This window comes from Ceratotherium simum, chromosome 34 (assembly GCF_057802395.1).
Source record: "Ceratotherium simum simum isolate JZ-2026a chromosome 34, ASM5780239v1, whole genome shotgun sequence".
In the NCBI taxonomy this organism is placed as follows: domain Eukaryota; kingdom Metazoa; phylum Chordata; class Mammalia; order Perissodactyla; family Rhinocerotidae; genus Ceratotherium; species Ceratotherium simum.
The window spans coordinates 6949473-6963686 of record NC_141933.1 but is presented as its reverse complement, the minus strand read 5'-3'; the positions used below and the strand labels follow the sequence as shown (position 1 = coordinate 6963686).

The 14214-nt window shown below is 53.5% G+C and overlaps 1 protein-coding gene across 2 annotated transcripts; it reads left to right on the top strand.

Annotated features, from left to right (window-relative positions):
* The first annotated feature begins 7278 nt into the window (after nt 1-7278).
* NPAS4 (neuronal PAS domain protein 4) lies at nt 7279-13448 on the top strand. Of its 2 annotated transcripts, XM_004437657.3 has the most exons (8): nt 7279-8747; nt 9480-9631; nt 9809-9911; nt 10023-10290; nt 10472-10581; nt 10926-11061; nt 11183-12618; nt 13319-13448. In XM_004437657.3, exons 1-8 carry the CDS (start codon nt 8573-8575, stop codon nt 13345-13347), a joined length of 2409 nt encoding a protein of 802 aa, XP_004437714.1. In that variant the 5' UTR covers nt 7279-8572; the 3' UTR covers nt 13348-13448. The 2 variants fall into 2 exon arrangements, with proteins under 2 accessions (XP_004437714.1, XP_087278728.1); XM_087422602.1 differs by lacking the exons at nt 7279-8747; nt 10472-10581 and having other exon boundaries at nt 9280-9631.
* The last annotated feature ends 766 nt before the right edge of the window (nt 13449-14214 follow it).

The following is a 14214-nucleotide window of genomic DNA, read 5'->3' as shown; positions in this document are numbered from 1 at the left end:
GCATCCCATGGATCTTTCCCTGCAGACTTTCTCTCCACTGGGTCCAGGGACAGTGGGAATAATCTCATCCCAGACGTCATGGGGTTGCTGAGTGAATGAGTGAGTGTACACGTTAGGTGTATAAGGTGCAGGGAAGGGCTGCATCTGTAAACTCGCGTGTTACCAGGTGTATTCAGGTGGATCACAAGGACACCCTTGAACCTGGAGCCTACAGTGGCCTAGGAACCTGTGCGTAGCAGGGGACAAGAGGGCCAGGAGGACTTTTGAGTAATGGAGAGTGATGGGAACCATGAGAGATTTAAGCAGGGGAAGAACACAGTTAGGTTGACTTGTAGAAAAATGGCAAGGGAGTTCGGTCGCTGAGCACTGGAAGGGCGTGCTGGGCCTCCATCCCTGGACTTGCTGAGCCCTGCGGGAGCTAGCAGATTCCCAGGGCAGAAGCACACTGGAACACAAGCCGGAGCCCTCAGGATAACTTTGTGTGCATCCCTCGACCTCCCCAGGCCCCCCACTGTCACCTTTGTCCTTCTCTTTGGAACTGCTGCAGCCCCCAGTCTGGCACACCCCATCTGGTGCTCTCAGACCAAGCTGGGCCAAGGCTGCAAAAGCCAGTAGGTGCCTGGGCCCTGTCTCCATACCTGACAGTGACAGAGCATGTGCTGCCTCCCGAGCCAACCCATCTTCAGAGGCTTGTTCAAAATTATATTTTTCATACAGTTAAAATAATGATGACTAACATTCCATCACTCAACATTCGTTGTGCTCCTTTTGTGTGCCAGGCATTGTTCCAAGTGCTGAATGATTTAACTCATTTCATTTTCTCATCAATCCTTTGATGTAGGTGCCGTTATTCTCCTCACATCCCTATTTAACGGATAGGTAAACAGAGGCACGAGAGATGAGTCAGTCGCCCAATGTGGAGGAGCCAGAACTCCACGTGGGCATCTCACGCCAGAGCCTCCCTCCTGACCTCCACCCTCTCCTGCCTCTCTGAGCCTCAGCCTTCCCCCTGCCTGCCTTTCCATGGAGGACTTTTTGGCCTTCTCCCCATGGACCCCTCTGCTCAAGGCTGGGCTGCTTCATCTCAGTCCTGCCCGTAGCACAGGAGCCAAACCTCCAGGTTGAAGTGGGGGCTTGGCGCCCTTAGCAGAAGCTGCCCCTCACGACCTTCACTCTCGCATCTGTTAATGCAGCCTCAGGCCACAGCGGTGTCTTTTGTGGCTACCTGTCCCTGTGTAGAGTCTCATTTATGAAGCACTCCTCTGTCCACCCTACCCACCTACACACAGCCTGGCCCGGTCAGCCAGTCACTTGACACCCTGCAACTCAGCTCAATGACACCTCCTCAGGGAGGCCATCCCTCATTTTGCTCTCCTCGAACACCCTGCATACGTTCTTCACAGCAGCCATCTCACTTAAGTGGCTTGATTGAGTCCCTATTTTCACACCAGCCTGGGTGCTCCATGAGGTTAAGACCAGACCTGTGTTCCCAAACCATTGCATCGCCAGTGCCTAGCACAGAGCCAGCACAAACTCAGCCCTCAGCTGCGTGTACATGAATGAGTTATGTACCTGAGGCCCTGCTCTGGGCCGGGCCCTATGCTGGATACTGAGGATATAGGGACCAGACGTAGATGCTGGTGGAGGACACAGACAAGTAAACCAGGTGACAATGCAGGATGGGAAGTGCATGGATGAGGAAGCACAGGGGGCTGTGGGAGGCACAGAGGAGGGTCCCCGGGCCAGCTGGAGGACCAGCAGGGCAAGGAGGAATTCACCAGCTGGAGAGTAGTGGTGGAAAGGACTCTGAAACTGGGCTGAACTAATAAATGAATGGTGCAGGGTCTGTCTCCTCCTCCGGACCTCCAGCTCCTCCAGGGCAGGGCCAGTGTCCCGCCCTCCTGTCTCCCCACGGTGTTTACAGGAGCGTTGGGTCCCTGCTCTGCGTTCAAAGAGTGTTTTTAGTTGATTGATTTTCCTTCCCTCCTTGGAATATGGCTGGTCTGACACGCCCCTCACTGCATCACTTGTGCCCTCTTCTCTCAGCCCTGCCTTCTGTCCCTTGTCCAGAAAAGCTTCACCTTTTCCCACCTGGGCTACACTCTCCCGCTCCCACCCCCTCTGTGGTTCTGTGTCCCTCACCTTCCCTGCTCAGCCCACTCAACCAGCTCTGACCGTCTTGATGCGTGGGTGGCAGCGTGTACCCTCTTCACATGAGATTTGTTGATTTCATAACCATAAATAGATAAAATGTTCTGAATACTTCCCTGTGCAAGTAGAATTGGGGGAGTGATAACATAATGAAAAGACCTCAGGAGAAAGAAAACAGCCTTCTAGGATGCAGCTGAAGACAAGACAGCCATTGCACAAGTCAGCTCTACACGGGGATTATATTTTCACTGCCCAGACTGGTGAACCCCAGACCCAGGACTGGGGAGGAAATGGGAATATGTTAGAAAACTTTTACATGGTTTCAAACCCGTGAATTCAAAAGAACACTCTAGTGAAAAATAGAAAGAAGAAATAGAAGAAGAAAAATAGAAAAAAGAAAGAAAGAAGGAAACCTGGGTTCTAATTCTGGATCTATCTCATTCTAGTTGTGTGACCCTGGGCAAATTTCTAAACCTCTTTGAGACGGTATATAGAGATTCTTCCCCTGGGTTAGAGTGGAGGCTCCAAGAGGCCTGAGACCCCACAATACCATAATTTTCCTCCCACTGGGACATTTTGTCTTCCTGACAAAACCTTAAGCACAAATTATGGGACATCTCCCTTCCCTAAATGCAGTCCTGACACTGGGATTGGGATAGGGATGGAATAGGGTACCCTGATTCTTCATTTCCAATTCCAACCCATGTTGCCATGGGAACAGGATATGGAGCATCACTCTTGCATGGGGAGGCTACATCTACACAGCTACAAAGGGGCTAGAAGCTAGCCTATAAGGCTTCTCAAACTCTTCGACCTTAAGGAGTGCAGAGACACTACTGTTCCATGGCATTGGAAGAGTAAAGGGAGATGAAATGACAGCTTGGTATGCCCTGGGCCCAGAGATCTCCTGGATAAGAAGGGAGAGACAAGCAGAGATATTCCTAGCATGAATTCACCCGCTACTCTGAAAGATGGAAAACTTTTTCTGTAAAGGGTCAGTTAGTATATATTTTAGCCTTTCCAGGCCATATGGTCCCTGTTACAACGGCTCAACTCTGCCATTGTAGGGTTTACATAGACAATATGTAAACAAATAGATGTGGCTGTGTGCCAATAAAACTTTTTTTACATGAACACTCAGTGGGCCAGATTTGGCATGCAGGCCAGAGTTTGCAGAACCCTGCTCTACTCCATGGTGCAAGAGAAGGAGCTAGGAGGGGGGCAGGAGGAAGGCTTAAAACCCATCATCACCAGTGACTTTCTGTGACTTTGAGTAAGTGGTTGTCTGTGTCTGAGCCTCAACTGCACCATCTATCAAATAAGCATAATAATATCAGTCAGATTTGTGATGAGAATAGGTCTAACAGGTCAGAGCAAATCTGAAGTCTTCATTCCTCTGTTCCGTCACTTCAAGTGATGGAGCTCTACTTCAAGTAGAGCTAAACCTCCTCCCCAGGCCATGCCCTTGCCTGCTGAGGATGGTGGCAGCCTGCTGAAAGTGGGAGGTATTTCTTTCTAGAGTCAGATTCTTGGTTTGGCTTTCCAACCTCCAGCCCCAAGTGACCCCATTTCTGTAGCAAGCCAAGCACAGGTGGAGGAATCCCTTCCTTTCCACCATCCAGTCATTTGGCAGGAGGCTACAGTTCACTTGAGAAAGTGATGTGGCTGCAGTGGCTGGTGGCCAGGCTTTAGAGGAGGCCTTTGAAACTCAGGCTGGGACTAGAGCTGGGAGAGGTGAGCTTCAATGCTCCCCTATATGGTTCACCTATGGCCCCAGCTTCCCTGAGGTGCAAATCAAGTAGCAACACCTGTGATCTGGTGGTGACTCACAGCACCACCATTGCATTAATGGATCTTTCTTGAGCCATCTTGCCCATCCGTCTTGTCTGACCACCACCGAGAGCTTGCATTCTTTGCCATCTTGTTATGTGCTCTGAAGACCCATCAAGTGGTATACATCCTCTCTCTCTCCTTCTTTTCTCCCCTCTCTCTCCTTCTCATAGACACAATTGTCCAGGGTGCACTTTGACAGCTCTCTGTCAAGATCCTTGCCCCAAGTCTCCAGAAAACAGCCCTAATCAGGAGTCTCCGTGCTGTTCTAAGGAAATAGACTCTCTGTTCACCCTCCAGCTCCCTCCCAGGAAGTCGTCCTCCTCGAAATCTCTGGAAAAGATACACCTGTTTTTCTCTCATAGAGGTTGGTGGGTGATGTCCCTCCAGGTCCCTAATAAAGCTATACAAGACAGGGGCAAGGGATCTCATGGCCTGTTCTTGCTATAAAAAGCCCCTTTTCGGAAAAAATAATAAAGAAAGAAATCAGCCAATCCCTCCTAGATGCCATCACCTCTTCTTGGTGATTTTTCAGGGAAGGAGTGGGCGGGTTGCCATGGCAACAGATGCGAGCTCGTCTCAGTAAAGAAGGGACCTTGATATTTTTTTCTCTCTCTCATTCTCTCTTTCAGTTGTGTGTGTATATATGTGTGTGTGCGCTGCGCATGCCTGTGCCCACACCAGGAATTTTTTTTTTTTTTAGAACTAAAGAAAGCCCTTCTCTTCCCTCAGCGCCCCAAATATGGAGCGATGAAAAACCACTTACTCCTGCAGGCCAGGGAGGATTCAGGATGGTTCAAGAGAAAAGAGAGAGGTCATATGGGGCTCCCCTCCTCCATATTTTCACTAGAGATTGCATGGAACAGAGATCTTAACAAATGGTTGGGGGCCAAGGGCTGGAAAGAAGGGAGGATGCTGGGTGGAGAGAGGTGAATATGGGATGGATGGTGCAAGAGCCCAACAAGTGACATCAGAGAGGGCAACAAAGGGTACATTGAGGCTGGGGATGCATGCAAATCCACGTACACCATCATAAGCAGAGAGAAAAAGTCACAGAGCAGACCCAGATGTGGACACAAACACACATGGACAGGGAGGCACACAGAAAGCTGCAAACATATAAATACATACAGGCACAAACATAGAACTACACACAATTCGGGAAGTTGTAGACATTTTTTATAAAGACAGGCATAGATGCAGGCATAGGTGAATGCATAGATATACCGGGATACAGACATACAGCTACAAAGACACATGTAGACAGACACACAGAGACATACAAATACAATCACGGTCAAATGGACAGACACACACACAGGTACACCCTCATAGCTGGCTCCCTCCCTTCAATTGCCCAAGCATCCTCAAACAGCAATGCATAGCTGGGAATGCTGCAGGCTCACTCAGTGGATTTGGCTGGGTGGCTCCTGCTCCCCCCATTCCTTCTACGTACTTACCCCAAAGCCCCCCTCTCTATTCACTCCCTTGCCCACTTTCCCATAGTTGATGAGCTCTGATAACCTCCCCCATCTCGGGCTTCCAATTCTTAGCCTGTTCTGCTGCTGCTTGCCGCTTGGGGAGGAGAGTGGGGTGACTCAGCCAGGCCAGGATGACTCATACTGCCAGTATTTTTAGCAGCGGCAAGGAGCTCTCTAGCGTGCCAGCCGCCCCCCTCCTCCTGCTTGCTATTTTGGAACCATCACTGGTGATATAAATAGCTCTTCTCCCACGGCCTGAAGCTGCTGCCAAGCTATTTTTGGTTCTGCACAGTTAAAAATAGCTTCAAGGAGGTGGGAGGCAAGAGGAGTGGGAGTTGGCCTAGGGAGAGGAGACATTGGGGCATACAGAGCTTCTCAACTTGAATAAAAGTGGGCAAACTAGGATGAGCCCTTCTCTACTCCCTCCCTTGTCCCTTTCTAGACCCTTCTTCCCCTCCAGAGTGCCTTCTCTCCAGTCCATTCTCCTGGAAAAATCCAAGGGCTCTTCCCCATGCTTACTTCACTGCTAGAGCTCAGAAATCTTGGCCCCCTGAAACCCCTTCCCATATTAATCCTCAGAGGAGAAGGGGACGATCAACTGGGGCCTCACTCTGAGGCCTATGTGGACTCAAGCTCTCTTTGATGTCCCAGGCAGACCATGGCCAGTACGACTTCCCTGGTGATTATTTCAGAACCATGGACAGCGGTCAGTGCCCCATTCTTTCGCTGTGGATCTGCTCAGCCCGCAGGAGACCAGCTGGACCCAACTAATAGACACTTCTTATCATGGAGAAGGACACTAAGAACCTCTCCCAGCCAGGCCTAAAGCATCAGTAGGTGAAGAAAAAGGAACACTGCCCTGGATTTTCATACAATAAGGGGGTCCAAAGATCAAGGGCTTATCCAAACAGAAGCTTGAGGGAGGGTCGGTGGGTACATCAGGCGTCAGATAGAGATGAAAGTGGAACAGGCACACGCTTCCTGAAGGAACCATTTTTCTGTCATCCAGGTAAATAGGGTTAGAAACAGTGGCGCGCACACACACACACACCCCTTCCCTCCATCTCCTTCATCCCTCATCAGTACAGGATGGTTGATGGGGATGACCCCAACCTCTGCCAAAATGGCACAAGAGTAAGTTAGGATTGGGCCCCCAGGCATCCTTCTCCTCAGCAGTCTCCCCTCCCACACTGCCTCTCTTGCTACCCTTTCCCATGAGGAATGAGGAGTTCCTTGACCCCAAATTTTGCTTGTTGGTATCAAAGTTTACCTCTACCCTTCCTATGTGACTTTCTACAATCAGGCCAATCCCTCTCCCCCCATGTTTTAAGTGGCCTCATTTCCAGCCCCTCAAGTGATGTCATACAGACCCCTACTCCACCAAATGAGATTTCACATAAAATGTCCCCTAGCCCACTTCTTTCTCCTTTTATGGAATCCCAGAGGGAAAGAAAGGCACCTCTGAACCCCTATAGAGAGCAATCATTTGTGATGAAAAGAAAAAGAAGAAAGAGATAGGGCAAAGGTGACATGATGTGGAGACAAAACTAACAAAGAAAGAAAAACTTGAAAGAGCAGAAGGGGAATGTTTGGGGGGTAGAGGGCACACAAAGCTGAGACAGACCACCAAGCAGGCAATGAGATAAAGAAACTAGTTGGGGCGGAGGGAGGGGCATGTGGAGAGTTGAAGGTGGAGAGACAGAGGGAGAGGTCCTACCCCGGAGATGGGGAGGGGTTTGGAGGGGGTTGGGGGGGACAGCCTGATGGAGTTAAGGCGTCCCTGCTAGGTGCGGGGATCTCGGAGGGTCCAGCACGGCCCCCTCGCTTCTCTGTTGCTTCCTTATTTTCCCTGCGAGAGGCGGGGGGGAGCCCTCTGGAGCGATGCGGAGGCAGCCAGGCCCCGCCCGCCGCCACCACGGTTGCAGCCGGAGGATTCCTGTCCTAATATGGAGCTGGGATTCCCCCGGCCCCGCCCCCGCCCCCGGCCCGCGGGAAGACAGAGGCTTGCAGTCGGGCGGGGGAAACTGCTGGCTTTAGGGGCTGGCAATGGGGGTGGGGGAGGGATACCTAGGTGCAGACTCAGATCCTTACCATGCCCTGGGACCCTGCCTCAGTTTCTCCCGTCAGTGGCTGAGGTTAATTAGTTGACAGGGAAAGAAAGAGTCACTGCAGACTGCAGCGTGGGTGTTGGTGTTTCTATTCTTGCCTGTGGGAAAATAGAACCAAGGCCAAATTCAGCTGGCCCCTCTCCCTCAGGACCCCCTTTCCACCCCATCCTAGGGACTTAGACCCCCAGGGAACTCCCCCTGCTAAATCGCCAACGCCTAGGTTTGGAAAGAGGGGGAAGAGATTTGTTCTTTGAAAGTGACTAAGGGAATCCCAGGTTGAGTAATCCCTAGAGAGAAATCCCGGCTGTGACCTATCGCGCAGAGGCCAAGGAAGTTCCTTCTCCACCCTCCCTCCCGTGTGAACGTGACCTTTGTCTGGCAAATAGCGAAGGGGAATTTGTGAACGACCCTGCCCCTCCCCATTCCCTTATCTCCTTAGAAAAATCGATGTCGGAACCAGCCCCTCCCTGCCCTCTACAGACTCTCCTGCCAGGGGCTTCAGACCGCCTCAACCCTTGCCCTCAGCTGAACACATTCGGACGCCTAGGTCCCTGGACCCCCTTTTAGGCTTTCCTAACCCGGCGCCTGCCTCTCGGCTCAGCTGCAGCCAGCCGCGGCCCCCTCCGCAGCCTCCGTCCCCCCCCTCCCTCTGGCTCCCCCTCCCGCTCTCGTTCTACGTCATGCGATGACGTCGGAAGCCAGGGAGGGAGGAGGAGCTCCCCCCCTCCCCAGCCAGTGGCTCCCGCTGCAGCTTGCTTAGCCCAGCCTCCCGCTTTCCCGCCCCCCCTTTCTCCAAAGCGAGCCCCCCACGCCTGGCAGGAGCTATATAAGGCTGAACGAGGCAAACGAGGGGGGCAGCGCAGCCGAGCGGAGCCCAGGAGAGGAGACAGAGAGAGAGCCTGAGCGAGAGACGGGAAAGCAAGGAGGAGGAAGCCACCGGCGCGTCGGGACGGGAACGCAGGTGTTCGGAGCGCCCGAGCTGGAGCTCCGAAGCCGCTAGTCATGTACCGCTCCACCAAGGGCGCCTCCAAGGCGCGCCGCGACCAGATCAACGCTGAGATCCGGAACCTCAAGGACCTGCTGCCGCTGGCCGAAGCGGACAAGGTCCGGCTGTCCTACCTGCACATTATGAGTCTTGCCTGCATCTACACTCGCAAGGGCGTCTTCTTCGCTGGAGGTGAGCAAACCGGGGCTGCTGGAGACCCGAGCTGGAGGGCACCAGGGACAGTGGAGCTGAGGGAACCCGGTGGGACTGCCGCATGTCTAGGACAGCGTGTTGGTGAGCTAGGGAGAGAAGGGACTTGGGGAACTCAAGACTTAGTACTTTTCCTCTTGAGCTCTGTCCAGACCTCGTTTTACTTCTGGATGAAGGTTAGAGAGCCTAGATAATGTCCGTGGTGCCCGACTTTATGGGAGGAGGAGAGCCAGGACAGAATGGCCACATCTTCACCAGCGCAGAGGCGCTCCGGGAGCCCGGGGAGAGAAGCCCGGGAAGTTGCAGGGATGGAGCCGCCAAAGCCTGGGGAAGCGTAGCCGCTGTTCGCGGTGATGAAAGGGCTCATCGGCCGCCTTTGAAGCGCTGTCCGCGGTGCTGACAGCACCACCCGGTGTGCGAGGCGCTGCCCGCGGTGCTGATCGCCTGGTCGGCTTGGGGACGCTGTGCGTGGTTCTGAAATTCAGGGCCCCGGAACTCTCTTCCCCGACCTAGAAGTCGAAGGGCTTCACGGGCTGGGGAAATTCAGCAACAGGTTCTCTGGGCAAGAACTGGTGGCAGAGGGTCAACAGGTGTGTGCAGAGGCAGGTCCATGAGAAATTCCTCTGGATTTTCTGAAACTCAGTCCATGTCTTCCTCATTTCTGCTTTGCCTCCCAGTCTTACTCCTGACTTATCATACCTTCTCACCCTGCAGGCACTCCTCTGGCGGGCCCCACAGGGCTTCTCTCAGCTCAAGAGCTTGAAGACATAGTGGCGGCACTACCTGGCTTTCTGCTGGTGTTCACAGCTGAGGGGAAGCTGCTATATCTGTCTGAGAGTGTGAGCGAGCATCTGGGCCACTCCATGGTGAGTGCTGAGAGTCTTCTCAGCTTGGGCTGGGGCACAGATGGGAAACGATGAGCTTTTCACTTCTGAGAATCTGAGAATTACTGGAGGCAGAGGTTATACACTGCAAGGTGCTATGTGCCAAGGGTTGCCTCTTGCTGTCTTCACTAATGGTCATCTCTTCTTTACTTTCTCCAGGTGGACCTAGTTGCCCAGGGTGACAGTATCTATGACATCATTGACCCAGCTGACCACCTTACTGTGCGCCAGCAACTTACTCTGCCCTCTGCCCTGGACTCTGGTAAGAACTCCCTTCTTCAATCCAATCTCCCTCCTGCTGCCCTGCTCCTCCCCATCTGCCATCTCTGTCAGCCATCCACCCTCTTATCAATTTTTCTCCTCCTTCACCTAGATCGCCTCTTCCGCTGTCGCTTCAACACTTCCAAGTCCCTCAGGCGCCAGAGTGCAGGCAACAAACTGGTGCTTATTCGAGGCCGATTCCATGCTCACCCACCTGGGGCCTACTGGGCAGGAAACCCTGTGTTCACAGCTTTCTGTGCCCCACTGGAGCCAAGACCACGCCCTGGCCCTGGCCCTGGCCTTGGCCCTGCCTCACTCTTCCTGGCCATGTTTCAGAGCCATCATGCTAAGGATTTGGCCCTACTTGACATCTCTGAAAGGTAAGCCCAGAGTGTTCAGACCCCAGGCGGAAGGCGGGCCAGAGATGAGGGGACCCTAGATTCGGGAGTCAGGGGCAGGGAGGATGGAGTCTAAGGGGGCAGAGGACCTGGGAGGGAATGAGATGCCTGGGTATCAAGCAGGGAAAACAGAAAGCTGACCTCACCCTTTCCACCTTCCCAGTGTCCTAATCTACCTGGGCTTTGAGCGCAGTGAACTGCTTTGTAAATCATGGTATGGACTGCTGCACCCTGAGGACTTGAGCCACGCTTCTGCTCAACACTACCGCCTGTGTGAGTGTCCAGAGAGGCTGGGGACAAGACAGGGAGCTGGGAAAGGGCTTGGGATACCTGACCAAGAAGGGCTGTGGTCAAGACTGATGCTGGGGAGCTAGCAGAGGCCAATAGTTCTGGATGCTTTAGGGTGATTATTAGGGTGAGGAGTCAAGGTGAGAATAGAATCAGAACTGGGGGACTCCAACTGGTGAGGTCAAGGTGGGGAGCTAAGTGGCAGGTTAGGGTAGTCAGAAAAGAGGATGCCATGGATACCCCAATTCAGTGGAGAGGTCATCAAGGGGGGAGTTTCAGTGGTGTCACCTGATGGACGTCCTAACTCTGCATCTCTTCTTTCCCTTCAGTGTCTGAGAGTGGAGATATTCAGGCAGAAATGGTGGTGAGACTGCAGGCCAAGCCTGGAGGCTGGGCATGGATTTATTGCCTGTTATACTCAGAAGGTCCGGAGGGCCCCATTACTGCCAATAATTACCCAATCAGGTGAGCTGCAAGGCAGGGGCCTGGGGGGCAGCCGAGCTGGACATGGAAGAGACACAAATCAGGGAACTGATCTGAGAATGGACACCAAACCCTTACCGGCCGCCTCTTCTCTCCTCTCCAGTGACACGGAAGCCTGGAGCCTCCGCCAGCAGCTGAACTCTGAAGACACCCAGGCAGCCTATGTCCTGGGCACCCCAGCCATGCTGCCCTCATTCCCTGAGAACATCCTCTCCCAGGAGCAGTGCTCCAGCTCTAACCTACTCTTCACCCCAGCCCTGGGGGCTCCCAGAAGTACCAATTTCCCCAGTGCTCCTGAGCTGGGTGCTGTCTCAACATCAGAAGAGCTTCCTCGACCCCCCAAAGAGCTGGGCTTCAGTTACATGACATTCCCATCTGGCCCCGAGCCTTCTCTTCAAGCAGACCTGAGCAAGGATCTTGTGTGTACTCCACCCTACACGCCCCACCAGCCGGGAGGCTGTGCCTTCCTCTTCAGCCTCCATGAACCCTTCCAGAGCCACTTGCCCACTCCATCCAGCTCTCTCCAAGAACAGATGACTCCAAGCACTACGACCTTCTCTGATCAATTGACGCCCAGCAGTGCAACCTTCCCAGATCCACTGACTAACCCACTACAAGGCCAGCTGACTGAAACCTCAGCCAGAAGCTATGAAGATCAGCTGGATCCCTGCACTTCCACCTTCCCAGACCAGCTGCTTCCCAGCACTGCCACCTTCTCAGAGCCTCTGGGGAGCCCTGCCCATGAGCAGCTGACTCCTCCTAGCACAGCATTCCGAGCACACCTGAACAGCCCCAGCCAAACTTTCCCAGAGCAACTGAGCCCCAGTCACACCAAGACTTACTTCGCCCAGGAGGGATGCAGTTTTCTCTATGAGAAGTTGCCCCCAAGTCCTAGCAGCCCGGGTAATGGGGACTGCACACTCCTGGCCCTAGCCCAGCTCCGGGGCCCCCTCTCTGTGGACGTCCCCCTGGTGCCTGAAGGCCTACTTACACCTGAAGCCTCTCCAGTCAAGCAGAGTTTCTTCCACTACTCTGAGAAGGAGCAGAATGAGATAGACCGTCTCATCCAGCAGATCAGCCAGTTGGCTCAGGGCATGGACAGGCCCTTCTCAGCTGAGGCTGGCACGGGCGGGCTGGAGCCGCTTGGGGGGCTGGAGCCCCTGGACTCCAACCTGTCCCTGTCGGGGGCTGGTCCCCCTGTGCTCAGCCTGGACCTGAAACCCTGGAAATGCCAGGAGCTAGATTTCCTGGCTGACCCTGATAACATATTCCTGGAAGAGACGCCCGTGGAAGACATCTTCATGGATCTCTCTACTCCAGACCCCAATGGGGAATGGAGTTCAGGGGATCCTGAGGCAGCGGTCCCAGGAGGGGCCCCATCGCCTTGCAACAACCTGTCCCCAGAAGACCACAGCTTCCTGGAGGACCTGGCCACATATGAAACCGCCTTTGAGACAGGTGTCTCAGCATTCCCCTATGATGGGTTTCCTGATGAGTTGCATCAACTCCAGAGCCAAGTTCAAGACAGCTTCCATGAAGGTGAGTCCAGCCAAAATGTCCAATAACTCAAGGCCCTGCCCTGCCAATAAGATGCTAGGTGGAATTAGACAAGTAAATTCCCCTTTCTGGACCTCAGTTTTATTAATGGGATGACATCACTTGCTGCCCAGGGTAGAGTGAGGATAAGAACTAGTGAAAATCTTAATACGCAAGTTTTGGACAAGTAGGCCTGGAGGGCAGGCGTGTGGGCTGTGGGATAAAGTGCAAGAGAATCCTTGGGTCATAGCTTGTGCTTCTTAACTCTATGAAAGATGTAGACCAGCTATCACCACCCCATAGTCCAGATGAAGACAATCGAGGCCCCAGAATTAAAGAAACTCGCCTAAGGTCACACAACAAATTGACGGAAGAGGGATTAGAGCTCTATCTCGGTATTCTTGCCCCCTAAAGGGAATACAGAGCAAGAGTTTACAGGAGTTCAGGAAAGAGAGAGAGACTCAGCCCCTGGCCCCATCGGAGGCTCCCTGCTTATGGCTCCGGCCTTTCCAAAACTACAGCCATAGTTTCACTCCATCTGTCCAAACTGCTCCCTTATCTGCTGAGCCTCTGGTGATTATTCAGTCATTAGGACAACATATTTGAGGCCCATACTAGGTGCCAACAGTGCACCACATCCTCAGCCCGGGAACCCTCTTTCCTAATAGGCCCTACTGACTGTCCTCTCTCTCTCTCTCTGCAGATGGAAGTGGAGGGGAACCAACGTTTTGAATAAGTCTGTGACTTAACGTCGTCAAGTATGGCATATTGTCATCAAGACGTGGAGCCGCTCTCCACCCCCCCGGGACTGTTGGGGGGATTCTGGGGGCCAGAGGGGGATATATCTGATTCCCCAGGCCCTGCAGGATTTTGGGGGGGGGGAGGTGGGAGGGCATGGGAGGGAAGCTTCTTTTTAAAATTTAGAGACTTCGAGCGATCCCAGTTTCCATTTCAATCTGTATTCACTCGTAGTGAGTTTCCTTGAATGGGATTTCAAGCGGAGAATGGGGGAGTCTCACTTCCCCCCCGCGCTGCCCCATGGGCCTGGGCCAGTTCTCCACTCCTGGGGGCCAAGCCACCCCTGGGCCTTGATGGGGGAAAGGCAGCGCCCACCCGGGCCAGCCTGTGCCCTGAGGGGCTCTTGACACCCACGTAGAATTCTCTACACACCAGTAACGGGATTTCAATTCCGATGGACTCTGCCGCCCTGGCGGCCCTTCTTGTGACTTTTGTGCCCCGCGCTTGGGGTGGGGGGCGCGAAGAGACGCTACGTTCCTTTCCGATGGAGGAAGGCAGACCTGCCGCCGTCACACGTGTGCTTGCACGAGTGCGTGTACCTGGTGCGGGACTCACCGACCACCAGACTGCCTGGGCGTGCCCAGGTGGCCACCTCGTGGTGCTGTGGTGACTTTGTAGCCAACTTTATAATAAAGTCCAGTTTGCCTTTTTGGTACCCCTGGTGTCATGCACTGCTGTGAAAAGGGAAGGGTGGGGACAAGAAGGTTGGGAGGCCCAGATGGGAGCCTGGGGGTCAGGAGGTAAAGTCTGGACCTCCTGACAGCCCTGGCATTTCTTCATTCACTCATGCACTCATTTATT

Coding starts and splice junctions, on each gene's coding strand:
- NPAS4 (XM_004437657.3), top strand. CDS start 8,573: ATGTACCGCTCCACCAAGGGCGCCTCCAAGGCGCGCCGCGACCAGATC. Junction 8,748..9,479: donor GGGCGTCTTCTTCGCTGGAG/GTGAGCAAACCG, acceptor CTCACCCTGCAG/GCACTCCTCTGGCGGGCCCC. Junction 10,291..10,471: donor CTACTTGACATCTCTGAAAG/GTAAGCCCAGAG, acceptor CCACCTTCCCAG/TGTCCTAATCTACCTGGGCT.